This window comes from Narcine bancroftii, chromosome 1 (genome assembly GCF_036971445.1).
Source record: "Narcine bancroftii isolate sNarBan1 chromosome 1, sNarBan1.hap1, whole genome shotgun sequence".
In the NCBI taxonomy this organism is placed as follows: domain Eukaryota; kingdom Metazoa; phylum Chordata; class Chondrichthyes; order Torpediniformes; family Narcinidae; genus Narcine; species Narcine bancroftii.
Window position 1 is genome coordinate 319228332 of NC_091469.1, and position 26877 is coordinate 319255208.

At 43.6% G+C, this 26877-nt stretch overlaps 1 protein-coding gene and 1 non-coding gene across 4 annotated transcripts in view; one reads left to right on the top strand and one right to left on the bottom strand.

The window, feature by feature from the left end:
• Positions 1-26376, bottom strand: part of LOC138747522 (uncharacterized) — a 168439-nt gene extending 142063 nt beyond the window's left edge. For 2 of the 3 annotated variants that reach the window (XM_069906825.1, XM_069906815.1), the window contains exons 1-4: positions 26221-26376; positions 13839-13979; positions 6643-6757; positions 1061-1148 (exon numbers count right to left, since the gene is read on the bottom strand). In XM_069906825.1, the coding sequence (XP_069762926.1) occupies positions 1061-1148; positions 6643-6757; positions 13839-13947 (312 nt within the window). In that variant the 5' untranslated portion in view covers positions 13948-13979; positions 26221-26376. The remainder of the gene's footprint in view (positions 1-1060; positions 1149-6642; positions 6758-13838; positions 13980-26220) is intronic. The other variant, XM_069906807.1, reaches the window with a different exon arrangement.
• Positions 647-750, top strand: LOC138752134 (U6 spliceosomal RNA). The gene has a single exon (XR_011350404.1). It is a non-coding gene; the product is annotated as a U6 spliceosomal RNA (small nuclear RNA).
• Positions 26377-26877: the final 501 nt, after the last annotated feature.

The following is a 26877-nucleotide window of genomic DNA, read 5'->3' on the forward strand; positions in this document are numbered from 1 at the left end:
GGTCAATGTGGCAGGCACCAAGAGCTTTCTTTAGGTAGTCCTTGTACCTCTTCTTTGGTGCACCTCTGTCTCGGTGGCCAATGGAGAGCTCGCCATATAACACGATCTTGGGAAGGCGATGGTCCTCCATTCTGGAGACGTGACCTACCCAGCGTAGTTTGATCTTCAGCAGCGTGGATTCGATGCTGTCAGCCTCTGCCATCTCGAGTACTTCGATGTTGGAGATGAAGTCGCTCCATTGAATGTTGAGGATGGAGTGGAGACAACACTGGTGGAAGCGTTCTAGGAGCCGTAGGTGATGCTGATAGAGGACCCATGATTCGGAGCCGAACAGGAGCGTGGGTATGACAATGGCTCTGTATATGCTAATCTTTGTGAGGTTTTACAGTTGGTTGTTTTTCCAGACTCTTGTGTAGTCTTCCAAAGGCGCTAGAGTATATTTGCATTCTGGCAAATATACTCTTGACAATTCCTAAACCCTGTATGTGTTCCCTGTTCTGGTCCAAAGATTTGCTTATAATCTTTCAGATGAGGCCTAACCAGTGATTTATTTCTAATAATCTTACAATTCTGTTTTGAACTCCTGTGAGCTCTTACTTCCCCTCTCTTACCTTCATTTGCATCTGAGATCATTAAACTTTTTATGGTGCTCATTTTGGCAGCACATATACTAAAATTGGAATGATACAGAGATTAGCATGGCCTCTGAACAAGAATGATATGCAAATTTGTGAAGTGTTCCATACTTTAAAAAAGACTTTGTGACTGATATGTCTATGACAAAAATTCTTACAGGAATTCAAGAATCTCTTACACTTAGTTGATGGGATTTTTGTTGATCAAGCTATAAAAATGGGTGAAAATTAATTCCATTATTTTATTAAGGAATTTATCGAGTACCTTAGCATGATAAACTTCAGCATGAGAGAAAATGGAAAAAAGGTGTGAGGTGTGGAACTGAAAAGAAAATCAATTTCCTAAGGGCCAGCAGAAACACATTTAACTAAATGTGTTAAATTCTGTGATATGATGACGAGAATACTTCTGAGGAAACATTTACCTTTAATTGTTGTTGCTCTTCAAAATTGATATAAGATGCAAACAGATCTTGATTATCCAGAATGACAGTTCCCAAACTGCGGTAGGGTCTGGAAAATAGAAGAAATAACAGAATAACAGCGTAGTGATTAGCTCACTGCCCAATGACTCAGGTTCCAATCCAGCGTCTTCTGTAAGGAGTGCGTACATTCTCCCTTAACTCGCATAGTTTTTCTCCCGGTGCTCAAGTTTCTTTCTACCCTCCAAATGCATATGATGTTTGTAGGTTATTTGGTGTATTTGGGCAGCAAGGGCTCATGGGCCAGAAGGACCTATATTACAGTGCTACACATCTAAATTTTTAAAAATTAATTTAACACATTGAATTTTGTTGTGCAGATGAATGAATAGTTGTTCATTGTTTAAAAAGAGCATCAAATTATCTTTCAAAAAAGATTGGTTTGAATATTAATTATTCACCTCAATGGCACTTATCATTAATGGAAAGGCTATAATTCTGTTTTTGGCTGATGTTCTCAAAATAATCTACCTAATTTGTTTAAAACATTATTGAAAATGTAGTTATTGCTGGGAAGGCCAGCATTTATTGCTCATTCCTACTTGCTCTTGAGATGGCACTGGTGAAAGCGACTGGTGAAAATATTCTGGAGAAGACAGTCCAAAAATCCAGGATTTAGACACAGAAGTAATGAAGGAACAATATATTTCTCAGTCAGAATTAGTGTAGAGCATGCAGATAATGATGTTCCTAATTGCTTGCTATGCTTGTCCTTTTTAGTAGTAGAAACAAAAGTTTGGAAGGTGCTTTTAAAGAATCTAGGCAAGTAATTACAGTGCATTTTAAAGATGATGCACACTGCAGCCACTTTGCTTAAGGTGATATGTGGGCGGTTCTCAACCTTCCCTTCCCACTCGCATCCCACCTTAACCAATCCCTTACTAATCACAAAGCACCGATGGCATAGGGATTACTTAAAGTGGGATGTGAGTGGAAAGAAAAAGGTTGAAAACCACTGATTTAGCTTAACTTTAGTACCACAAAATGTGATTTGGGTATCTTTGGTGAAAAGATAGGTTTTTGTTTCCACAAGAATTGCACAGTGGACGCATCTGCAATGCTGTCATGTTTAGATGAAAGTGTAGACTAGAGGAGACAAGGTTGAATAAATTTATTCACTATCCACTGCAGACCCTGTCAGCTAACTATGTCCATCAGAACTCAGCCATCTCAATCTGTGATGATATCATACCACTCTTGGATACAAGAGTTCACCATAAAGTGTATGTTCTGTGCTCTGTTATTTTGTCTTCAACGAATGGGAGGTTAGTGCCTATGATGGGCTTGACTAGGTTTGTCACTTTCTGCAGCCTCCTGCATTATTGGATACTTGAATTACCAAACCAGACCATAATGTTCCACAGTACACCTGTAGACATCTGATAAGAGTATTAGATGACAAGCCAAGCCTCCTTAGAAATTAGAGTCATTGGTGTGCCTTCTTCACAGTTTCTTCGATGTTCCAGCTCCAAGGAACGGCAACCCACATGTGGACTCCCAGGAATTTCACCAGTGTTCCATCAATGAAAGTGCATGGTTCCTCAGCCTTCCTTTATTAAATTTCATAATTAGCTCCTTGCTCTTACTGATGTTTAGATCATAACCACTATTCTGGCATGGTCCAATCAGATTCTCAATCTTTTCCCTCTATTCTTGCATCATTCTGTAAGGCAGATGTCCTTTTGAAGCAGACTGGCACAGCAAGAGGAATGAAAATGCCTGCGAAAGCTCCAGCCACAAGGGCCATGCAGGTTTTAAGGATACGCCAGATTACATCACCTGGGTTGGTTGCTTTCTAAGGATTCATCTCCCTGAATGCTCTTTTCATGTCAGCCTCAGAAACTGGAAACAGAGTTTCGCCAAGATTTGTGAGGGCAAATCATTGTTTTCCTTTTCAAAGCTTTTTCAATGTGTAACGATCAACCACTTGAGGGAGAACAAATATAGACGAGTGTTCCTTGCTTATATTTGACATGATGTTATTTGATGGCAAGAGATTTGCAGTCAACATTGAAGTCATAAGGTCATCCCTTTTTGCCTATATGCTACTGTTACAAGTGCCTAACTTTTTATCCAGGATTCCAAACACCAGCAACCTCCAACCACCTCGCTCCTAGCTCCTGCCATCTGTCAGTTACCCACCCCCGCCCCTGGCCATCCGTCGGTCACTCCCCGCGTCCATCAGTCGCACCTTGCCCTTAATGTTGGTCACCCTTCACCCTACCCCTATCCTCTGGCCATCCATCGGTTGGCCATCCATCGGTTGCCCCTCCCCCTGCCTCCAGCCATCTGCACCCCCTGCCTCCAGCCATCTGCACCCCCCCCCATCTAATTCCTGATGTGACAGCAGGGACACAGTGCTACCAAGACCAGAGTTCACTTGCGGTGGTGGCTGGCAACAGCTCAATGCAGGAGCAATGGCCGTCTTTGTTACCCATAACCCCTCACATAGCTGGAACTGCTCTGCCAGAACCAGGAAGATGGCCATTACTCCCACATTGAGCCAGCTGCCTCCTGCTTCTCTCCCACTAGGTGCTTGGGGCCAAGAGTCACCTTTCCACCAAAGGTGAGAGAGGGCAGAGGATGGCAGAGATGGTGATCTGAGCCAGTTTTATTTTTAAGTTTTACTTTAAGATTTAAAAAAATGCTAGTGATATTATGGTCTTTATTTATCTAGATTCATTTCACACCCCAAGCCCCCTGTTTTGTGCGATTTTGAAACATTGCATTTTCATAAAGGGACTGCTATTTTAAAATGATTCCAAAATCCAGAAGATTCCAAACAATGGCAGGTGTCCAGTCCCAACGATCCCAAATAAAAAGTTAGGTGCACTTGTACATAGTAGATCTATCTTGCTGTTAGATAAACACATACCCAATCATTATGATGGGACAGTCTAGTGCGTTGTCTATAAACGCAGCTATGTCAGGTTCTCCTAATTTAGAGAGTCTTTCCTCATGTTGGTACGGTTAGTGTAGCGGTTAAAGCAACACTGTTACAATGGCAATGACCAGGGTTTGTATCCTGCACTGTCTGTAAGGAGTTTGTATGTTCTCCCCATGTCTATTTGGGTTTTGTCCTGCCATTCAGAACTTATTGGGTGGGGGGTGGAGTTGTAGGTTAATTGGATGTCTCGAGGGCCAAAGAGACCTGTTACTGTGTTGTATGTCTAAATTAAATTAAATTTAAAAAAAGAGAACATTTTCACATCAATTGGGCATGTACAGTAAAAACCCTGGCACCTATAGGGATTGTTAGAAGCCAGATAAGCAAATTTTCCAGTTGCTTGAGACTCACTCTTATCTTTGGCTTGGCTTCGCGGACGAAGATTTATGGAGGGGGTAAAAAGTCCACGTCAGCTGCAGGCTCGTTTGTGGCTGACCAGTCCGATGCGGGACAGGCAGACACGATTGCAGCGGTTGCAAGGGAAAATTGGTTGGTTGGGGTTGGGTGTTGGGTTTTTCCTCCTTTGCCTTTTGTCAGTGAGGTGGGCTCTGCGGTCTTCTTCAAAGGAGGCTGCTGCCCGCCAAACTGTGAGGCGCCAAGATGCACGGTTTGAGGCGTTATCAGCCCACTGGCGGTGGTCAATGTGGCAGGCACCAAGAGATTTCTTTAGGCAGTCCTTGTACCTTTTCTTTGGTGCACCTCTGTCACGGTGGCCAGTGGAGAGCTCGCCATATAATACGATCTTGGGAAGGCGATGGTCCTCCATTCTGGAGACGTGACCCATCCAGCGCAGCTGGATCTTCAGCAGCGTGGACTCGATGCTGTCGACCTCTGCCATCTCGAGTACCTCGACGTTAGGGGTGTGAGCGCTCCAATGGATGTTGAGGATGGAGCGGAGACAACGCTGGTGGAAGCGTTCTAGGAGCCGTAGGTGGTGCCGGTAGAGGACCCATGATTCGGAGCCGAACAGGAGTGTGGGTATGACAACGGCTCTGTATACGCTTATCTTTGTGAGGTTTTTCAGTTGGTTGTTTTTCCAGACTCTTTTGTGTAGTCTTCCAAAGGCGCTATTTGCCTTGGCGAGTCTGTTGTCTATCTCATTGTCGATCCTTGCATCTGATGAAATGGTGCAGCCGAGATAGGTAAACTGGTTGACCGTTTTGAGTTTTGTGTGCCCGATGGAGATGTGGGGGGGCTGGTAGTCATGGTGGGGAGCTGGCTGATGGAGGACCTCAGTTTTCTTCTGGCTGACTTCCAGGCCAAACATTTTGGCAGTGCCTAACTAATACACCTGCATTAAGAATAAAGTTTACTGTACTTACCTGAACAAACTTCTCTTACATGAATATGTGACCCTTAAAACATTTTACTTTATTTTCAGTCACATTCTTTTAAAGCATTTAACTGCCTTTGCATCTGCAGACTCCTTCCCCTCCATAGAGCCACGCAAAAGATGAATAATAACACTATAGAAAATTCACTCCCCCTCCAAGCCTAACTAATATACTGAATAAAGATAAGGACTCTTACTAAGCAGGGATAAGGAGACACCTTATGAGAGTCACCCTAACAGTGAGTGGCATCAATCAGCTCTTCATCCTGGGTGACGACATTTTATTCAAACAAAACTTTGCTACGAACAAAGCACAACCAAGGCACTCCACTGGCTGAATATTTCCTCCAATCTTCATCAAAGGTTTATGTGCTACTTCAGAGAACATTTACAATTTTAAGCTTTTATTCATAGCAATGTCATCTATTTATTTATTTATTTTCCTCGGTGGTGGTGGTGGTGGTGGTGGTGGTGGTGGTGGTGGTGGTGGTGGGGGGGGGGGTTGGGGGGTGGCCAATTCCTTGAGGTTGCCAGTTGCTTTAATTCTGGATACTGTAATAATTTTGTTGTGCGCACATTTAATGCCTATGCTCATGCCAGTTAATTAGCGATCATCCACTTTCTGCTTGAAACCATTTTTATATAGTGTTGTGAAAATGGAAAATAATTTAGACTATTTATGTGTCTTAAATATTTCAATATACCTCAGAAAGGATGACTGAAAACTAAAATCAGTCACTGAAAGATGATTAGAGACAGCATCTTAGTGACAAATAATGCTAATTGATTGGGTCTCTAATTATGGCAGAACTGCACAAATAACATTACCAATAGAGAAAATGATACATATTGTCAGGCAAAAAGCAACAGCGGTATTAGTTACTTGAGGGGAAGTAAACAGAAGCAATCCTCACAATGGAAATCAGTCACAAATTCTAATCTATAAAAATAATATTTACAGTGATACCTTTAATATTATAATGAATAACATTATCCTCAAGAATTCTAGCCTTATTCTCTATTATGTTGTCCTTGAACATTTGAAATCAAAAAAGGTTTGGGTATTCCAGTGTACAAAAAAAAAAACAGCAAGACAATGCTTTATACTGGACTTTCCATAATGAAGTTTTTCTTATGTATTTCTGAATTGGAACGATTAAGATGTGCTTTTCTTCTCTTCTCTCCTACATTAAGAAACATTTTATTTTATAATTTTGATAGAGATATTAAAAAAGTCATAGTTACTTTGCAACAGGTGTAAAGAAACCACAGCGCAGAATATCCTGTTTCCTTTCAGATTTCTTCTTCAACGCTGCTTCGACAGATAACACTGGATCCTCCAGTTCGACAGAGCTTTTGCCTTTTCAATGGAAATAAAAAGTTTATTTTTACTCCCTTGCTTAATGAACCTATTTTGTTATTTGTGACACATATACAAATGAAAACAACTTTATAAGTGACTTTTGCTAAAAACTCTCAACATAAAAAATATGGAAAAATATTTCTGTCCGATCCCTGTTTGGCACTAGCTAGGCAGGGGGCACAATTAAAAATGTCCAAATTGAGATTATTCTTTAGATCATGTTTCTATCCCTGTTCTGCTCCTGATTGAAGACAATATCATGGCATAGTTTGGTGCTGAAAATAACAGCGCTACAGTTTTTGGAATATTGTGCACAGCCAGAATAAACCAGGTATCCTGATTATTGTTAGCAGTCGCTATGGTAACACTACAAACAATAGTGGATTGATGTTCTACCTTTAAGGTTAAAACCTTGTGGTTTTGATTCTTTGTTAATGTTGTGCCTGTCTGTTTAAGGGAACTATTGTGATGTTCTACCTGTCAAAATAATTCTAGGCGTGCAATGGTGTGTTCAATCTGATGTTTCAAATTCAACATTGTGTTGAAAGAACAGCCTTCAACAAGAAGAGATATTCTTTCAATCGTAAGTTCAATATACGATCCTTTGGGAATATTGCAACCGGTAGTATTAATCGCCAATAAAATTCTGCAAGAATTGTGCAGAAGAAAATTTGGAAGGGATGAAACTATACCAGAATCCATTGCACAAGATTGGATAAATTGGATTGAGAGTCTTAAAATATTAGAAGATTTTAAAGTCAACAGATGTTTTAAACCAACAGGCTTCAGAATTGCCACATTTGCTCAGTTACACCACTTTGCTGATGCAAGTGAAGACAGTTTTGGTCCTGACAGTCATTTAGTACTACGAAATAATCAAAAGTGAGTACATTGCTGATTTGTAATGGGAAAAGCCAGAGTGGGTCCGTTAAAGCCAGTCACCATACCTCGAATGGAATTAACTATGGCGAACAAAATGGACACTATGGAGTTAACAGACTCTATGTTTTGGACTGATAGTACATCAGTGCTTAAATACATTATTCACAAAACCTTTGTGACTAACAAAGTTAATGAAATCGAAAAGGTTTTGCAAGCTAATCAATGGAGATATGTTAAAACAGCGGATAATCCAGCTGATATGGCTTCAAGAGGATCAAAAGTTCAATCTTTTTGGAAAAGAACCAACATATGGATATCCGGTCCTCAATTTCTTTCACTACCTCAAAAAAAGTGACTTCAAAATCCGGAAGAGTTAAAAGAAATTTCAATGGAGGATCCTGAAATCCAAAACACTAATGTAAATACTAATGAAAATGATCCATTCACTCAATTAATTTGCTATCACTCTTCATGTTTTTTTTTGAAAAAAGCAGTAGTGTAGCCTTGCGCTACTCAAAAGAAGTTACACACACGTAGTCAGGTTAAGCTCTCAGTTTTATTAGGGCTCAGGCCCGACTTTTATACTTGCACTGTTCCCACCATGGCCACCCTTGGCTGATGTCACAACATGCATAACAAAAGCAGGTTTCCCGTACGCGGGTACTTTCCTGCATAACAATGCCCTTCTTCCCGTGCACTGTCCCTGTTTGTTGGCTACCCTTGCCATTTACCTGCCACTTCACTTGATGGGGCCAGTGCCGGTGTGCTCGCTGCCCAGAGCGCTAGATCGATTGCCGCAGCAGTGGGCTCCCTCTTAACCCCCCCCCCCCACCCCGAGGCAAAGTCTCTGCAGCCTTCGGTGGCCTGCCTCTTTGGCATGGTGCTGGTGTCTCAATTGGGCACATCGGGACCAGGTGTGCCAGCTTTGGCCTGTCTGTGGTGAAGACATCCATCTTGCCTCTAACCTCCAACTCAAATGTGGCCCCATTGTTGTGGATGACCCAGAACGGACATTCATATGACCTCTGAAATGGTGGATGATATGGACCCCTGCGAATGAAAACATACTCACAGTCCTGCAGGTCTTTGGGTATGTTGGTCCTCATGTGTCCATGCCTGGAAGGTAGAAACAGGATCAGGATGCTGACTCTTTCCCTTAGCCTGCTGAGGAATGCTGCAGAGTTGTCCTGCTGTCCACCTGGGACCAGCAGTGGAGCTCCATAGACGAGTTTAGCTGAAGAGATGTTGAGGTCCTCCTTGGGTGCCATGCAGATGCCCAACAGCACCCATGGTAGCTTATCTACCCAGTTGGGTGCTTGGAGTCTGATCATGAGCATGGTTCTGAGTTCCTGTGGAAGCACTCCACCAACCCATTGGACTATAGGTGGTAGGTTGTTGTATGATGCAGCTGTGCACCCCACAGGCTGGTGAGGTCGGACCACAAATTGGAGGTGAATTGGGCCTCTCTGTCAGATGCGATGTAGGACGGTAACCCGAACCATGGCACCCAGGACAAGATGAGGGCACTGGCACATGAAGTTGTGGACATGTCTGCCAGCGGGACTACTTCTGGCCACCTGATAAAGTGATTGACCACCATGAAGATAGTGGAAACCCTGGAATACCAGCAAGTGTCCCACTATGACCACGTGGATGTGATTGAACCTTCATTCTGTAGTCTCCAAGGCTGAGGTGGGGTCTTTGTGTGCTGCTGTACCTTGGTTGCTTGGCACTGCATGCATGCCTTCGTCCACCCACTGACATATTTCTGCAATCCATGCCACACATATTTGCTGGCCACCAGCTTGTCCATGGTCATGATGGAGGGGTGAGCCAGTCTGTCGATGAAATTGAAAACCTGTCATCTCCAAGCCACTGGGATGATGGTTCTGACCTGACCGGTGGCCACGCCACACAGGAGGGTGGTGTTACCTGTGCTGATTAAGATGTCCTAGAGCTGCAGTTCCGATATGGCAGTCCTATATTGGGGCATCTTCCTGTCTTTATGCTGCACCTCCACCACTGCCATGAAGTCCACTCCCCTCGATAATGTGTGGATATCTTGCCTGGACAGTGCGTCGGCCACCATGTTGTCCTTGCTGGAGATGTGTCTTACATCTGTGAAGTACTCCAAGATGTAAGACAGGTGTCGCTGCTGGCGGGCCGACCAGGGTTTCGAGATCATAGCCAAGACAAAAGTCAGGGGTTTGTGATCTGTGAAAGCCGTGAAGGACCTGCCCTCTACAAAGTACCTGAAGTGGCAGATGGCTAAGTACAGTGCCAGTAGCTCTCAGTCAAAAGCGCTGTACTTCACTTCTGGAGGCTGCAGATATTTGCTGCAGATATTTGCCAGCGGCCACTAACTTCCTTTGATCTGCTGCTCCAGAACTCTGCGAATTGCCGTTCCTGAGGCATCCACTGTCAGGGCCAATGGAGTGTCTGATCTGGGATATGCCAGTAGAGCAGCATCCACCTGGGCTTCCTTGGCCTTCATGAAGGCTTCTGCTGACTCCTTGTCCCAGATGAGGTCCTTCACCTTGCCTGCCATCCAGGCAAACAAGGGCTGCATGATCCAGGCAGCTAAGTGGACCAACATGTGATAGAAATTGATCATCCCCATGAGGTCCTGTAGTCATTGGTCATGTTGGGTCTGGGGAACTTCCGGATAGCCTCCACTTTACTAGGCTCCTTCCCTGGTTACCCTGTGGTCCAGGAAGTCGATGGCCTCAAAACCGAACTGGCATTTGGCTGGGTTTGTAGAGGTTGGGGAGATGCGCCACATGTTCCTGTTGGTTCCTGCTTATCACCAGGATGTCATCCAAGTACATGAAGGTGCCATCCAGGTCTCGGCCCATTGTGTCCATGAGTCACTGGAAGGTCTATGCAGTGCTTTTTAACCCAAGCAGCATTCGGAGGAATTCGAAGAGGATAAACAGGGTGATGATGGCTGTCTTGGGGGTATCATCGAGGTGTACCAGGATCTGATGATATCCCCACATGAGGTCTACCTTGGAGAAAATCCTTTCCCAGGTTAGCCGTGAAGTCCTGGATACGTGGCATGGGGTTAGGGTTAGGGTTAGCGGTAGTTGTCATATGGTCTCCAGCCCCCAAATGCTTTTGGTACCATGTACAGAGGAAAAGCTCATGGGCTGTCCGACCACCGTACGATGCTGAGCTCCTCCAACTTCCTGAATTCCTCCTTCGCCAGCTGGAGCTTCTCCGGAGGAAGGCATCTTGCCCTTGCGTGGAGCGGCAGGTCCTGGGTCAGGATGTGATGCTGTAATCAATGTTGGAGCATCACCGTGGTGAATTGGGGGGGGAGGGGTGAGCACTGCAGTGAACTCAGCCAGGTCCCTGGCATAGTAGTTTTCCAATCTCTGTATGGAGTCCAGGTGGAGTGCTGGAATCCTGGTGTTTTTGAGGGGAAAGGATTGAAAATTCTTGGCAAAGACTGATCTCCTTCCCTGAGGTCCTCTAGCAGGTTGTGGGTGCGCAGGAAGTTTGCCCCGAGGAGCAGCTGTTCACACCCACGAGAAGAGGCTGCTTCCCAACTGCAGTTGGACCTTGTGGGTACCGTAGGTCCGAATCATGTTGTTGTTGGCAGCCCTCAAAGACGCCAGGCTCCCAGCACGCCACCTGGATTCCATACAGAGATTGTTCACTCATTGTGTGGGTTTAGATGCCGTCTAAACCGTAGGAGTCCCCAATTGTAGCCGCACACTACTCGAAAGAAGTCACACATATGTTGTGTATTCAGGTTAATCTCTGAGTTTTATTAGAGCTCAGGCCCAACTTTTTTACTTGCATTGTTCCTACCATTCCCCCCTTGGCTGACATCACAACATTCATAACAAAAGTGGGTTTGCTGTGTGTGGGTACTTTCCTGAATAACAATGCCTTCTTCCCTGTGTGCTGTACTGTCTGTTTGCTGTGCAGCAAGGCCACTGCCATTTTGGGGTCGCTGGCCTTCAAGCTGCCCTTGCCATTTACCCACTAGTTCACTTGTTGGAGCCAGTGCCGCTGCATGGGCTTGCTGGCGTTGGATGTGCTTGCTACCCGGAGCGCTGGCTCAATTGCCACAGCAGCGCACAGTAGCATGGATTCTTAGGTTAAAAAACTATGCTTTTAAATCATATCAAGAAAGCAAATTTGAACACTTGAAAGAGCTGTCCCCTAACAGTTGATGAGTTAGCAAATGCTGAATTTGAGATAATTTGTTTTTGTCAGAAAAATGCATTTGATAAAGAGACAGCTGAAAGATATTTATGCAAGATGCAAATGGAATCAAGTGCAATTTCTTGCAGATTTATTTTGGAAAAGATGCATTAAAGAATATCTTTTGCTATTACAAGAACGACAAAAATGGTCTAAAGCTAAATGCAATTTTGTATGTGAAGATACTGTAATTATCATGGACAATTCTTCACCAAGAATTTTTTGGTTGCTGGAGAAAATTGTGGATCTAGTTCCAGATAAGAAAGGTTTTGTTCATCAAGTGCAGATCAAAACCAAGACTGTCGTTTACAGGAAGCTGAAAGTTTTTATTTTTAATCTTATACCTACTATATTTATTTTGTGCATCTGTAATAGCAATTATTATATATTAGCCATTAATATCTATTATAATAATTAGGGGCTAGAATGTGTTTTTGATTCTTAGTTAATTGTGTGCCTGTCTCTTTAGAGAACTATTGTTTGTAGTGCTACCATGGTGACAATGATGTAATATGTCTTAATATCTACCCAGGCTAATCACTTGACTTTTATTCTACAAGATCTAAAGGAAGCATGAGCATGTGAAATTTCTCTTTTAATTTTTGTATTGTCACAGAATATGTTGTGTTTTATATTGTATATAGATAGGTTTTTGGGAGATAAATTGTGGCAGATTTTTTAGTGTAGCCACACACAAACACTTCAAAACAGATCTCTTTAAAATACTGGAGCTCTGCTCAAGCTGGACAGACTGGCTCCAAGAGCCTTTTCAAAAGCTTTGGGGAGTGCCCAAGGGACTTCACTAATGGATTGTTGTTTTGTAAAGCAACAGATAAAATAATTTGTCGGAGCCGCAGGCTGTCTGAGTGCAGTTTGGTATTCTAAGAGGGTCATGTGGTTTTGCAAACAGACTTTTTTCTGGGTGAGAGAGAGAAAGAGAATTCAGTTCAGCTGGCAAGCTTGTGGAAAAACTCCATTTTGAAAAATGGGTTATGAGTGCTTAGTTCAGCCTGGCCAAAGCCCTTGTGGACAATACAAGAGGAAAGGACTGGCTGCCTAATGTTTCATTTGAAATAAGGGAAACAAAAAGGAACTCTGCGGTGACCTGAAAGAAAGAGGTCATCATCTGGAAAACCCTGATGGGGCAAGTTTCTTCAGCAAAACACTGACGTGACTGATTACAAGAAATCAGTTTGTGTATAGCAAACCGCAAATCTCTCTGAAAAATGACAAGAACCTTCCTGAGTGGTAACCATTTACCTTTCAAGCACCAAAGCCTGGTGAACTTCATAAATGTTAAATTCTGTGAACAGTATAAGAATTGCCTGCAACCAGTGAACTTGGAGGAATGAGAAGTGAGACTGGACTGTGAATTAAAGAACTTTTCTAAACTTACACACACATTACATATGATCCTGTTTTATGTTTAAAGATCATTAAAAGCAACTTTTGTTTAATTAACCATTTGTCTTGGTGATTATCTATTGCTGGTGGGTTTTAGGGGCTCATAACAGTTTTTGTATCTCTTTAAATACCTTTTTTATCTCTATATATCTTTGTATCTCTATCATACAGTAAATGCTTTCTTTATCTGTTCTATCAATGAATTAAAACTACATAAAATAACAGCCACAGAGTTTCATTTAAAGAGATAGAAATTTTGTATATCACAGCTCATACTTTGGAAGATGATACTCTGAAATTAAGATATATTAGAATAAGGAAAGTGTCGTCTATATTTCTCTCAAGAAAAAAAAGTCAATTCAAAAAGCGAAACTAGCTTTAATTTCTTCCTCTTTGTATCTACCAACATTGTATTTTTTTCACTTTCATTGAATACAAAGTTTGCATATTAGCATCTGCAACATTTTAAAACCTACGAGAACAAAGAAAATAGATGAAGGCAGCAGCTCAGAATTTAAGATTGGGAGGAAGTAGATGCTCTCTTTGATTAAAATATGCAGCCTTTATAAATACAAACCATCTTTCGTCTTTGATGTAAAACATTGCTTTATAAAGTTGAAAAGCTGATGGTCTCTATCTTTCAGAATCTGTTCTTGATTGGTGAATTTCTTAAATAAATCTGCCATTCAGAATCCAAAAGTTGTGTTTTGCAATGTATCTGTAAACATTAGAAATATTATATTGCAGTTTCTATTATAAAGCAAACTAAATTTACAAAGGTGTAAAATTAGTAAGATCAGAAAAAGCAGTCAGCCTTTTTCTCATTCTATAAACTTTTGCCACTTTCTGAAATCTGAGAAAGTTGATAAAATCTATCAGTTATGTGCTTTGCTCATTATTTGGCAATGAACATAAAACTACAACACAGGAACAGGCCCCTTCAACCCTCATGTTGGTACTGAACATGATGTCCAAATCAAACTAAAACTCTGCTGATTGCACTTGATAGATATCCTTCCATCTCCTTCACACTCATGTGTCTATCTGGAAGCCCATTAAATGCTATTAATGAATATGCTTCCACCACAACTCCCTGTTCCAGGCACCTACCACTCTATAGTAAAATAATTGCCCTGCACTTCCACCTTCACTTTCTTCCCCCTCACTATAAATGCATGTTCTCTAATATGTGACACCCTGGAGAAAAAAAGATTCTGACTGTCCACCTTATCAATGCCGCTCGTGATTTTATAAATCTCCAACAGGTCTCCTCCCCTCAGCTTCTTGTGCTCCAGAGAAAACAATCCAATTTCTCCCCAGAACTCGTACAATGAACCAGGAAATGTCCCATTAAACAACTTCTGTTCCTTTTCCAAAGTCTCCACATCCTTCTCGTAATGTTGCACACAATATTTCAAGAGCAGCCTAGGCAAAGTTTTATAAAGCTGTAAATTGATTATTGACCATTAAATCTGAAGTATACAAAAACTGATCTGAAATCTTTGCATTTGTTCTTAGTACACATTAGAATTTGCATTACTTGAACTATTCCAGGTCAAAAACATGGCAGAATCTGGTTGAAAGAAGCAGTGTATGTGGAAATAGTATTTTTGTCATAGAAAGTAGCTTAATCATGAACTCACATTGTCCATTTGGATTCCTTAAGGAGAAAACTGAATCGCACAAAGGTTTAATAAAGCATCTTGTTGGAGTCTGAACTGCATCCAATAGATTTTTTTAAAATAAGTAGCTCCATTATTTAGTTCAATCCTTCTAGGACCTCAAGAGTTTATTAGCATGGTAACATTTTCTCAATTATTCCATATCTAACACATACCAGATTAATTTATGTATTGAACAGTATTGGTTCCTAGCTGGACAGTTTCGGCGCGATCATCGGTCTGACCCACACCAGGACCCACAGTACTTACAAGACCGCCTGCCGCATTGACTTCTCCTCCCCAGATCGGTCTGGGGCTGCAGCTGTGAGAAGGCCATGAGGGAGCCTGGGGGAACCTGGAATCGAAGGCTTCAATGTGCAGGGCTGCAGCTTCCAGGGTTCAGACCATTTCCACTGTCTTGGTCAGTGTGTAGATACTATCTTCTAGCAGCTTCTGCCGGATGGCCCTCGAGCATAGCCCTTGAACGAAGGCATCCGGGATCAGCCTCTCAACCTCCTCTCTGCCTACCCTGGATTCAGCCAGTCATGGTCGGGCCAACTCTCACAGGTGTCCCAGGTAAGACTCAGCTGTCTCCCGGGATTGCTGGGCTCGGTTGTTGAGGAGGTACCTTGCACAGACCACATCCATGGGAGGCTTGTACAAGTTCTCAAGAGTGTCCATTGCGCTCTTGTACGTGGAGTAGCCTTTGGTTGCCTGGAAGGCGTGGGAACCCAGCTTTGACCAGAGTAGGACCAGCCTCTTCCGATCTGAGTCCAGGATGCCGCCTGCATGCGCCTCGATGATTGCCTGCACTACGTGGTGCCAGATCTCGAAGCGTGTGGGTCGACTTCAAGGCTCCCTGCACTCAGGAGTTTTTCCATGGCAGCTGCGGGAAAATTTTGTGGATTAAATTGTGGTGTGCTGTTAGCCAGAATCAGACACACACAAGGTAAAGACTGTACAACAGGCTTTAATCCACAAAGACTTCCACAGAGCCAGGCTGGCTGTGGCTGCAGCAACTCTGTGTGAGGCCTCAGGAGGCTGGCACAGGCTTATATCCCAGAGGGTGATTGACACCTGACCGGGGGGGGGGGGGGGGCTTGATCCATTCAGGCCGACTGATTGACAGCCGGCCAGGTGTTGTTCTGTCCCCTTACACTCCTGCAGGTACAGAGGTCACCCCCTGCAGTAGGCTGGTGGTGTACCACCACAATTTATGTAGAAACTAATATATCTTATCAATGAAATCAAATTTTACAAAACTGCTTGTAAGTTGCTGTAAGAAATTGAGCACCAGTTGTACCAATTATGACTCATTACTTTTCTCCAGATTGCATACTGTCTGACCAAAGCAAAAATGTGCTTGCTGGCACATTCATCTGGTGGCAGTTTATGCAGTCCTGCAGTTAATGTACAGCTGAGTTTCTCCAGAAGAATGTGTTTGGCTTCAGATTCCAGCATCTGGAATCTCCTGTGTGCATAGTGTTCATGTGGCTGGGCTGGGTTCAGTAAAAGGCAATCAAATCCCATTGTCACAATTAAGTTGATTTATGAAGGTAAGATGAGGGGTCAAGAAGATTGGATGAATTAAAGTTTTTTTAAAATTCTTTTTATTTAATTTACGATCTCCAATGTATTTAATAAAGTAACTTGGATCTTCTGGCCTTTATTGACCACTAACCCTGAACTTCCACAATCAGCTGAATTACAATCAGTTATTCAATTGAACTGCTCTGAAATGAGCCCTTCAGCCCACCATGCCATTACTAACCTGTTTGCCCATTAAGACCACTTACCCACATTAGCCCCTATTGATTAATGCCTTAAGTGCTTGTCTAAATATTTCTTAAACATTGTGATTATATCTAATTTCTCCATCTCCTCTGGCAGAATCCAAATATTAACTACTCTCTGAATAAAAACAATTATCCTCAAATCACCTTCACCTTATGCCCTGTGTTTGATACCCCTACCATGGGAAAGAGATTCTGCCTATCTACCTTGTCTATACCTTCATATAATTTTACATCACCTTCATCAAGTCACCATTCTGCCCCCTTTGCTTGAAGGAAAACAAGCTCAGCCTATCCAATCTCTCCCCGTAACCAGTTTTGCAACCCAGGCAACATTCTGGTAAATCTTTTCTACACCCTTTCCAGCATAACCACATCCTGCTAACATTGGTCAGGCCATTGACTACAAGAGTTGTGACAACATATTGTGTGCAGTTTTGTTTGCCTCGCTATTGCAAACATGCCATGTGCCTGGAAAGCATGCAAAAAAAATTGACAAGGATATTACTGGGACAAGGAGGGCTTGAGTTAAAAGGAGAAACTGGATAGGTTGGAGCCTTTTCCCTGGTGCATAGAAGGCTGACCTTATGGAGATATACAAAATTATGAGGCGATTGATCACAGTCAGGGTAGGGGAATCTGCTCTGGTAGAGGTCAGAGATTTATAGTGAGAGAGGGACCCGAGGAGTGAGTGCTGAACCCTTTATCAAGGTATGAAAAACAGGCTGACATTCCAAATTAAATTTAAAATTAACAACATTTCACTTGTGAATCTGCAGGGGTCATCTACTTCATGCAGTGCTCCTGTTGTGGACTCCTCTACATCGGAGAGACTGGACACAGACTGGGAGTTCACTTCGTTGAACACCTTCAATGTCCACTGTAATAATGGGGGCCTCCCAATGGCCAACCATTTTAATTTCACACACCATTCCCACAAAGACATATCTATCCATGGCCTCATGCACTGCCAAACCTCACTAGCCACGTCAAGCTGGCCAAATCATTGGAAAAGGCCAGTCTCGAGAACAGTCTCGGACGACTGCGTACCCCTTCATCTCTACCGTTGAGACGAGTGCCGACCTCCGGAGCTTGTCTGTGTGGAAGACATCCCTGGTCACATTCAGGTACGCCTGGAAGCAGTCTAGCCAATATGTGAACTCCTCAGCTGCATCGGGGGACTGGGGGTCTATTAACAGCAGACTGGGCTTGAGCAACACCTCCATCCTTGTTTGTAAGCTAATAAAACTGTAGCGTAGATAAAAGCTCACACTTGATTGGAGGGAGAACGAACGCTTTTATTAGCTTACAACCTGGAGGCTAGCAAACATGAGCTCTCGGGTGAGCACCTCTGAGGACCAGCTGCCCCCACTCTAATGATTGCCGCTTCCCGAGCTTGGGAGTACTTTTTCTGCAGCAAGGAACAGCACCCCCATGCCCAATGCCCGGCCAAAGACTTGGCGTGCTCCAGCTGTGGGAAGAAGGGACATTGGACGAGGATCTGCCACACGAAGGGAGGTCTGGGGAAGTCCACAGTGTGTACCACTCCTGGATCCAATTCCAGCACCAAACCGTCTGCCCTGGACTCACCCGAGATCACCTACTGTGCAACCCGCTGCCTATGGAAATGGCACATAAAGCCTTGGTGGCCATCTTGCAGCGGCCCGATTTTGAATTCAGTGCCATCATCAACAGAGGAGAAAGGAGGGCGGCCATTTTGCTGTGCCACGAGGTCGGCACCATCTTACCTGCACAGGTTGACTCAGGACGGAGGGGGCCACTCGTGAGAAGAACACGACGTCTCTGGCAACCTGGCATCACTGGTCCTCGACCTGAATAGACTTCACCAGCTCAGCAACTTGACGGTGAAGGTAAATGGGCATTTGACCAAGTGCCTGATTGGCACAGGCTCCATGGAAAGTTTCACTGACTGTGCAAAAATATAACTTGAAAATGTACCCCTCTAATTAGCGAATCTTCCTAGCGTCCCTGTCCCATTCGGCACGTACACAGAAACGTTGTATAGTTCATCTGTCATTTGAGGTGGGGGAATTTTGTAAATTTTGCATGTACATTTTAGATGAATTGTGTGCTCCAGTATTGTTGGGTCTGGACTTCCTGTGTCACCTTAAAAGCGTGACCTTAGAGTTTTCTGGTCTCTAAGAGCAGGAGGTACAATGTGGGAGACAGGGAATTTATAAAGACAGAGACCCAGCGCCTGCTGGAGGAGGGGATCATCGAACCCAGCACCAGCCCGTAGCAAGTGGTAGTTGTCCGGGAAATCAAATCCAGGTTAGTGATTGACTAAAGCCAAACAATTAACAGATACACACTCCTGGATGCATACCCCCCCTCACTCACATTTCGGATATGGCGAATAATATCGCACAGTATCTGATCTATTCGACCATCGACCTGAAAGCTGCCTATCACCAGCTGCCAATCATTTCTGAGGAATGCCTGTACAGAGCATTTGAGGCTAATGGTCGTCTCTATCAGTTCCGGAGGGTCCCTTTCGAATGAAATAAAAATAGAGGATTACGAGGTGGGAAGGGTTTAGTATTTTTTTGGTAGGACTATATATGTCAGCACAACATCGAGGGCCGATGAGCCTGTATTGTACTGTAATGTTCTATGTTCCACAAATTTGACAGGATGATCTGCCAATAGGTGAAATAGACATTGGTTGAGATTATCTTTCTTTGGCTTGGCATCATAAAAAAAACCCCATCACCCTGGTAACAATCTCTTCTCTTGCTACCTTCAGGCATGAGCTACAGAAGTTTGAACTCCAACACCTCTTGGTTCAAGAACTATTTTTATCCAACAGCTATTGGGCACTTGAACCTATACCCTTACTACCCAAACTATAAATTACTCCAGGACCACCAAGGGTTCTGTCTATATTATTGACATGCCACATTTTTTTTCTAACTACAACTATGAATATTTATCCATCTAAAATGTTATATTTATTATGTCTTTCTCTGTCTTAGCATATTGTGGTAATTGAATGAATACTACTGTAGTTTTCTTACATATCTGATTGGCTGCAGCAAGTAAGACTTTTTGTGCAGCTGTACATTGTACCTATGTATATGACAAATTCTCATTACTCATTATAACTGTTGTCTCACTGAGATGCACTGTTTGGAAGGTGCTCAGATGGAATATAATGTATCGTTCCTCCAATTTATGGGAGGGTAGAGATGAAGGGGTACGCAGTCATCTGAGACTGTTCTCAAGACTGGCCTGTTCCAAAGATTTGGCCAGCTTGACCTGGCTAGCGAGGTCCTTCCTTCCTGACTCGAGTAGTCGCTGCCTCACGTACCTCGAGCGGACCCCTGCGACTAGGGTGTACCAGATCTGTTCATCTTCCCAGATGTGGCCTGAAGTGGCCTCATACCTGCACTTCTTAGCAAGCATCCGCAGATCTAGCAGGTAGTTGTCAATCGACTCTCTGGGCCATTGGCAGCATAGGGTGAGCCAGTGCTTCGCTAGGACCTCATTCTGGGCCTTCATGTAGCGGGCCTTCAGCGCCTCAATGGCGGCCTCATACATCAGGCAGTCTCGGACGACTGCATACCCCTTCATCTCTACCCTTGAGACGAGTCCCAACCTCCGGAGCTTGTCTGTATGGAAGACATCCCTGGTCACATTCAGGTATGCCTGGAAGCAGTCTAGCCAATACGTGAACTCCTCAGCTGCATTGGGGGACTGGGGGTCTATTAACAGCAGACTGGGCTTGAGCAACTCCTCCATCCTTGTTTGTAAGCTAATAAAACTGTAGTGTAGCTAAAAGCTCACACTTAACTGGAGGGAGAACTAACGCTCTTATTAGCTTACAACACCAGTAGGGTTCATGAACAGGCTTCAGAGGGGTTCTGGGTTTAGGCAGGAAACCTGGGTTATACACGGGCCCACAGAGGAGGAGCCGGGAGGCGGGACCAGACATTAGTATAGCACACTTCTAGTGAATCCCAGTTCACTACAGTTTGCTATTCCATCCCTGGTAAAAAGGAACTGGCTATCCACCTTATCTAAACTTCTCAGAATCTTGTAGACATGTAATATGTCTCCTCTCATCCTTCTAAGCTCTGCTAACCTTGTCTCATAAGACATTATCCAATCCAGGTAACATCCTGGTAAATCTCCTCTGTATCCTTCCATAGCTTCCACGTCCTTCCTCTAATGAAGTGACCAGAACTGAACACTAAGAATACTAAGTGAACTCTAAGTGTGGTCTCGTCAGAGATTTGTAGAGTTGCAAAATGACCTCTCAACTTTTGAATTTAATCCCACTATTAATGAAGCCCAGCATCACATAGGCCTTCTTTACTATCCTACCAACCTTGACAGATGTATGGATTTGGACCCAAATGTCCCTCTGTTCCTCCACACTTTTAATGTATAAGTATTCGATCATTAACCTTGTTGTACTCATCACTTCACACTTATCTGAATTGAACTCATTCTGCCACTTTTCTGCCCAACTCATCATCCTGTCTATATCGTTTTGTAACCTACGACAATCTTCAGCATTAGTCACAACTCCTCCGACCTTTATACCCTCGGCAAACTTACGAACCCATCCTTCTGCTTCTTCATCGAGGTCATTTCGAAAAATCACAAAGAGCAGGGATCTCAAAACAAATCCTTGCAGCACTCCACTAGTCTCTGACCTCCAGGCAGAATACTTTCCATCCACTACTGCTTTCTGCTTTCTATATGCAAGCCAATTTTTAATCCATGCAGCCAAAGTTCTGTGGATCCCATGCCTCATGAGTTTTTGAACCATGTCAAAAGCCTTACTAAAATCAATATAGACTGAGACCACCCGTAAAATGGAGGAACATCTCATTTTCCAACTGGTCACGCTCCAACCAGAAGGCATCTGGCTTTCGTTAAATCCCCCCCCACCCCCTTTATCCCCCCATCACCTTCCCCCAGCTATCTCTCCCTTCCCTGTCTCCTTTCGCACAGATGTAATAAATTCTCACCTTTCCCCTTATCAGATCCAATTAACACCTTTTGTTGGTCTGGATTCCTCCCCTGCCAACATTGTCAGAATTCAGAGATTTTCTGAGATTTCTTGCTTCTGGCTTATTCTGCTTATTCCCTGAGGAAGGGCTCAGGCCTGAAATGTTGGCGATATATCTTTGCTTTTTTTTATGGAAGCTGAAAGACTGTTGAGTTCCTCTAGCATTTCAGCATGTCTTTACTACAATCACAGCATCTGTAGATTTTGGTGTTTCACTCCATGTAGACCACATCTACCACTCTACTTTCATCAACTTCTTTTATTACCTCCTCAAAAAACTCATTTAGGCTCCTGAAGCAAGACCTTCCCTTCACAAAGCCATGCTACTCCTTCAAATGCTTATAGATCCTATTCTTAAGAATCCTTTCCAATAGTTTGCACACCAGTGATTTAAGACTCACCAGTATTTAATTCCCAGGATTCTCCCCATTACCTTTTTTTAAACAAGGGGAGCACGTCCCCTGTGGCAAGGAGGATATAAAGATCATAGCCAATGCCCCAGCTATCTCTTCCCTCCCTTCCCACAGCAACGAAGGGTATATCGTGTTGGCCCCAGAAACTTATCAATCCTGATGTTTTTAAGAAGATCCAATACTTTCCTTTTCTTAATCTCTACATTGTCCAGCACACAAGCCTGTTCAATTCCAAGCTCCTATTCCACGGTCCCGTTCTCTTGTGAATACTGATGCAAACTATTCATTTAGAACATTTCCAACCTCCTCTGCCTCCGGTCATCCTTCTGTTCTTCACATACACCTTTGGGTTCTCCTTAATTTTACATGCCAAGGCCTTCTCATGCCCCTTTAAGGTCTCCTAAGTCCTTTCTTAAGTTTTTTCCTGGCTATCATGTAATTTTCATGAGCCCCTCCTGTTTTCTGCTTCCTAAATCTAATGTTAGCTTCCTTCTTCCTCTTAACTGGCTGCCTCATCAGTTTTGTCAACCACAGTTCCTTTTTTCTACCATCTTTTTCCATTTCAGTGAGACAAACATTTCCAGAATACCAGTGCTCTCTAAAATACCCTGTGATCTCTAAACACCCTCCACATTACTTCTGTACTTTGTCCCATGAACATCTGTTCCTAATTCACTCTCCCTAGTTCCTGCCTTGTCCCATTGTAATTAGCCCTTCCCCAATTGAACACTTTCCAATTTTGTCTGCTTCTATCTTTCTCCATAGCTATGCTAAAGCTCAGGGAGTTATGATCACTTTCACCAAAATGCTCTCTCACTGAGAAGTCTGCCACCTGACCAGGTTCATTAACTAGTTCTACATGCAGTATGGCCTCTCCTTTTGTCAGCCAGTCCACATACTGTCAGGAATCCTGACACCATCATTCACTCTTGTAATCAGGAGGTGCCAATCAACATTAGGGAAGTTGAAGTTTCCCATGACAACAAACCTGTAATTTCTGCACCATTCCAAAATCTGTCGACTTATCTGTTCCTCAATATCCTGAGGGCTATTTGGGGGCTTATACCTGGAGACTACATCCAATTCAGTAATTGCTCCCCTCCTATTTCTGACTTCAACCCATACTGTCTATACAGCATTTTTCTTGTCTACACTATGATACTATCCCTAACCAGTAATGTTACTCCACTGCCCCTCTGACCTCCCATCCTGTTCCTTTTAAAACACCAAAACCCCGGTACCTGAATCAGCCAATTCTGTCCTTCCGCCAGCTAAATCTCTGTAATGGCCAAAACATTGTAGTTCCACGTACTAATCCATACTTCAAGTTCATCTCCTTTATTCGTAATATTCCTTGCATTGAAATCAATACACTTCAAACCCTCTAACTGATTATGTTTATGCTTCCTCCCCTGACTATCTTTCCTTACAAATTCACAACATATTGTATCATGCTTTCCACCTTCTGCCCTATTCTCTGCACTCACATTCTGCCTCACATCCCCCTGATAAACTACTTTAAACCCTCCCCAACAGTTCTAGAAAACCCGCCCACCAGGATATTGGTCCCTGTCCCATTCAGATGCAGCCCGTCCTTTTTGTACAGGTAAGATCTTCCCTAGAAAAGATCTCAATGATCCACAAATCTGAATCCCTGCCCCTTGCACCAACTCTTCTGCCACAACTTCCTATTCCTACCATGTTATATGTGATTGTGGAGCAACACATGGCCTCCCTGCCTGTCTGGAACATTGTGGATTACAGAAGATCGGGTGACCTCCTTGTCTGAAACTTATTCAGAAGTTGCATCACCTGCCAATCAAGGTTGCCCCCCCCCCACCCCCCCATTCGTGCACACCTTACTGTTGGCTCATTTAAATGACTCAGTGCCATCATCGGCCAGGCGCCCAGCTCAGAACAGTATAAATATCAATCCACATTACATTTCTCTCTCTCCCTCTTGGTCCAAGTACTAAACATCACTCCATACCAGGTGGCTACGGTGGACATCGCTGGCGGTGTCACGGGTAAGGTGTGCACTATATTTAAGTTGAATCGTTGTGCTGTGATTGATCAGTGTTTGCAGAGAACTGCACTTGCGTTAATACAGAGAGTTAGGAGTGTGTTGGAAAGTCCATACGTGAAGTGTGTACAAGTGCAGGAGCATGTAGAAGATAGGCGGCCACTGGTATTGGAGACCAACCTGACTCCAATGTGAATGTCTATCTAGTTGTTTAGTAGTAATTAAATATTGTTTGACGTTCTCCCCAGTTTGTCTCCTGTGTGTTCAATAGTTACTGTTGATTGTAACACTGATTTCAGACTTGTTTCTCTGTGAATCCACCGAACCTGATACTTTCCAAATATAACATAGCTACACTGGTGTGTGGCACAGGCAGCAATCCCAAGATTACTACCCTTGAGGTCCTGCTTTTCAACTTCCTTCCTAACTCCCTATATTCCCTCTTCAGGGCCTCATCCCGATTCCTGCTGCTGGACATGAGACAATTAAAAAGAATAGATGGAAAAATCACAAGGATCATATATGTAATTTCTTCCCAGCAGCACAGAATTGTTAAAATCGATCACTGTAATTATGAATCTTTCATTTTATTTTGACTGCTATTAGTCTTTTTGGTTATATCCTGGGCTCACTGAAAATAATTAAGTAACATTTTCCTACCAACAATTTTCAACATTTAGTCCCATGAATATAAAAGAGTACCTAACATTTACCTACTATTCACAATTAAACAAACAGAATCTACTTTCATTAAAACAACTACTGTGCTGGATTAAACTGCAATTTTTAAATTTAAGTTTTGATATACAGCACAGTAACAAGCCCTTTCAGCAGATGCCGCCCAATTACACCAGACTGACCTACACCGCTGGAATGTTTCCAATGGTGGGAGGAAACTGCAACTCCTAGGGAAAACCCACAAAGACACGGGAAAAATGTACAAACTGCTTACAGTCAGCGTGGGGTTCAAACCCCAGTCCCAGAGCATTGTGCTAATTGTGCCACCCTATGATTCAATTGTTTCCAGACATCAAAGATCATGAAACGGATTTGGTATTTCTAAGATAAGAAACAATATCCAACTTGACCTTCTTCTAAATCAACATGATTTGGAAATGATCATTCCAATCCCTTGAGAGTTTTCTGAAATTTGGTGTGGAAATCCTGTAGTCGAATTAAGGTCAGCGAGGAGGCTCCACTGGTGGTGGTGGGGGGGACGGGAATACATCCAGCCAATCTTGTAGGCAACAACAAAACCACCTGAAACACAAAAGTCTGCAGACCCTGTGATTATAGTAAAAACACACCGAAATGCTGGAGGAACTCAGCCGGTTTTTCAGTGTCCATAGGAGAGAAAAATATATTGCCGACATTTCAGGCCTGGGATATTCTTCAAGGAATGAACCGAATGAGCAAAAAAAAACAGGAAATCTCAGAAAGGAAGTTTGTGCAAAAGGAGAGACAGAGCTGGGGGAAAGCGATGGGGAAAGAAGTGAGGGTGGGGTTGGGTGTTTTAACAAATGCCAGAAAAGTCGATATTAATACCACCTGGTTGGAAGGTGCCCAGTCAGAAGATGAGGTGTTGTCCGATCAATTTCCGTCCGGGTGATCTCAGTCTGGCAGTGCCACAAAACCAGCACTGGATAGAAATGCTGGAGGGGAACTCAGCCGGTCTTGCAGCATCCAGAGGAGGTAAAGGTCTATACCAGACGTTTCGGCCCTGAGCCCTTCTTCAAGGAGTAAGCAAAGAACAGGAAGGTGTCTGAATAAAGCCTGCAGACTGGCAAGGGGAGGAATCCAAGTTATGGTAAGGGGAGAGATGAGAATGGGTTGGGGGGAGGGGTGTCCTACACACCACAGAGCAGTAGACAGGGTCAGTGTGAGCCACTCAGCTCTGTGGGTTATCACTCTGGCAAACCTCCTTTGGAAAGTCAACCCGAAAGGGCAGACGTTGACAAAACAAGTCTTAATTTTCCGGTTGGAAGGTGTTTTCCCCAGACACCTCTCTGGTTGCACGGCGATGCCTACCTGCCAATCATCAGAATGAACAAGGTTTTAAACCCGCGGCAGATAGAACCAACCGGCCGGGCCGTCGGAAGTATCCGTCCACGAGATTGACCGTCAGACCCACCCGGCCGTTGGCTGCCCGCCGGCGTCCCGTTTGTGTCAGAGAAGGTCCACCCCCGGTCCCGGTGGGCAACGGGGTAGAATTTTGAGGACGACGGCATTGTCCCGTCACCGCCCTCGTTACAACGCGCTCCTCATGGACAGGTCGGACCAGTCAACGAGGTGAAATTCCATCTGCATCAGTGCAATGTGCTGATGCGGCCACATCTCCTCCAATACAGTTAATTAAATTAGCACCAGATGCCAGCATGCAAGGAAATATTAACTGTAAAAGGATAAATGCAATTGCACAGTGCCTGAAAAAGTGAAGTTTCTGTAGTTGAGGCAGGTCATTTGGTGGGTTTGGGTAGGATGGGAATCAGAATTTATTTCCTGTCGAGGACATGTCACTAAATTACTTGCTTTGCAAAAAGAGCTATAAGTTACATTTTAAAAATAAATTAGTACAGATGAAGAAGAAAATGTGAGGTAGTGTCTCGGGTGCATTGTCCGTTCAGAAATCTGATGGCGGAGGGGAAGAAGCTGTCCTTGAACTGCGGAGTTCAGGCTCCTGCACCT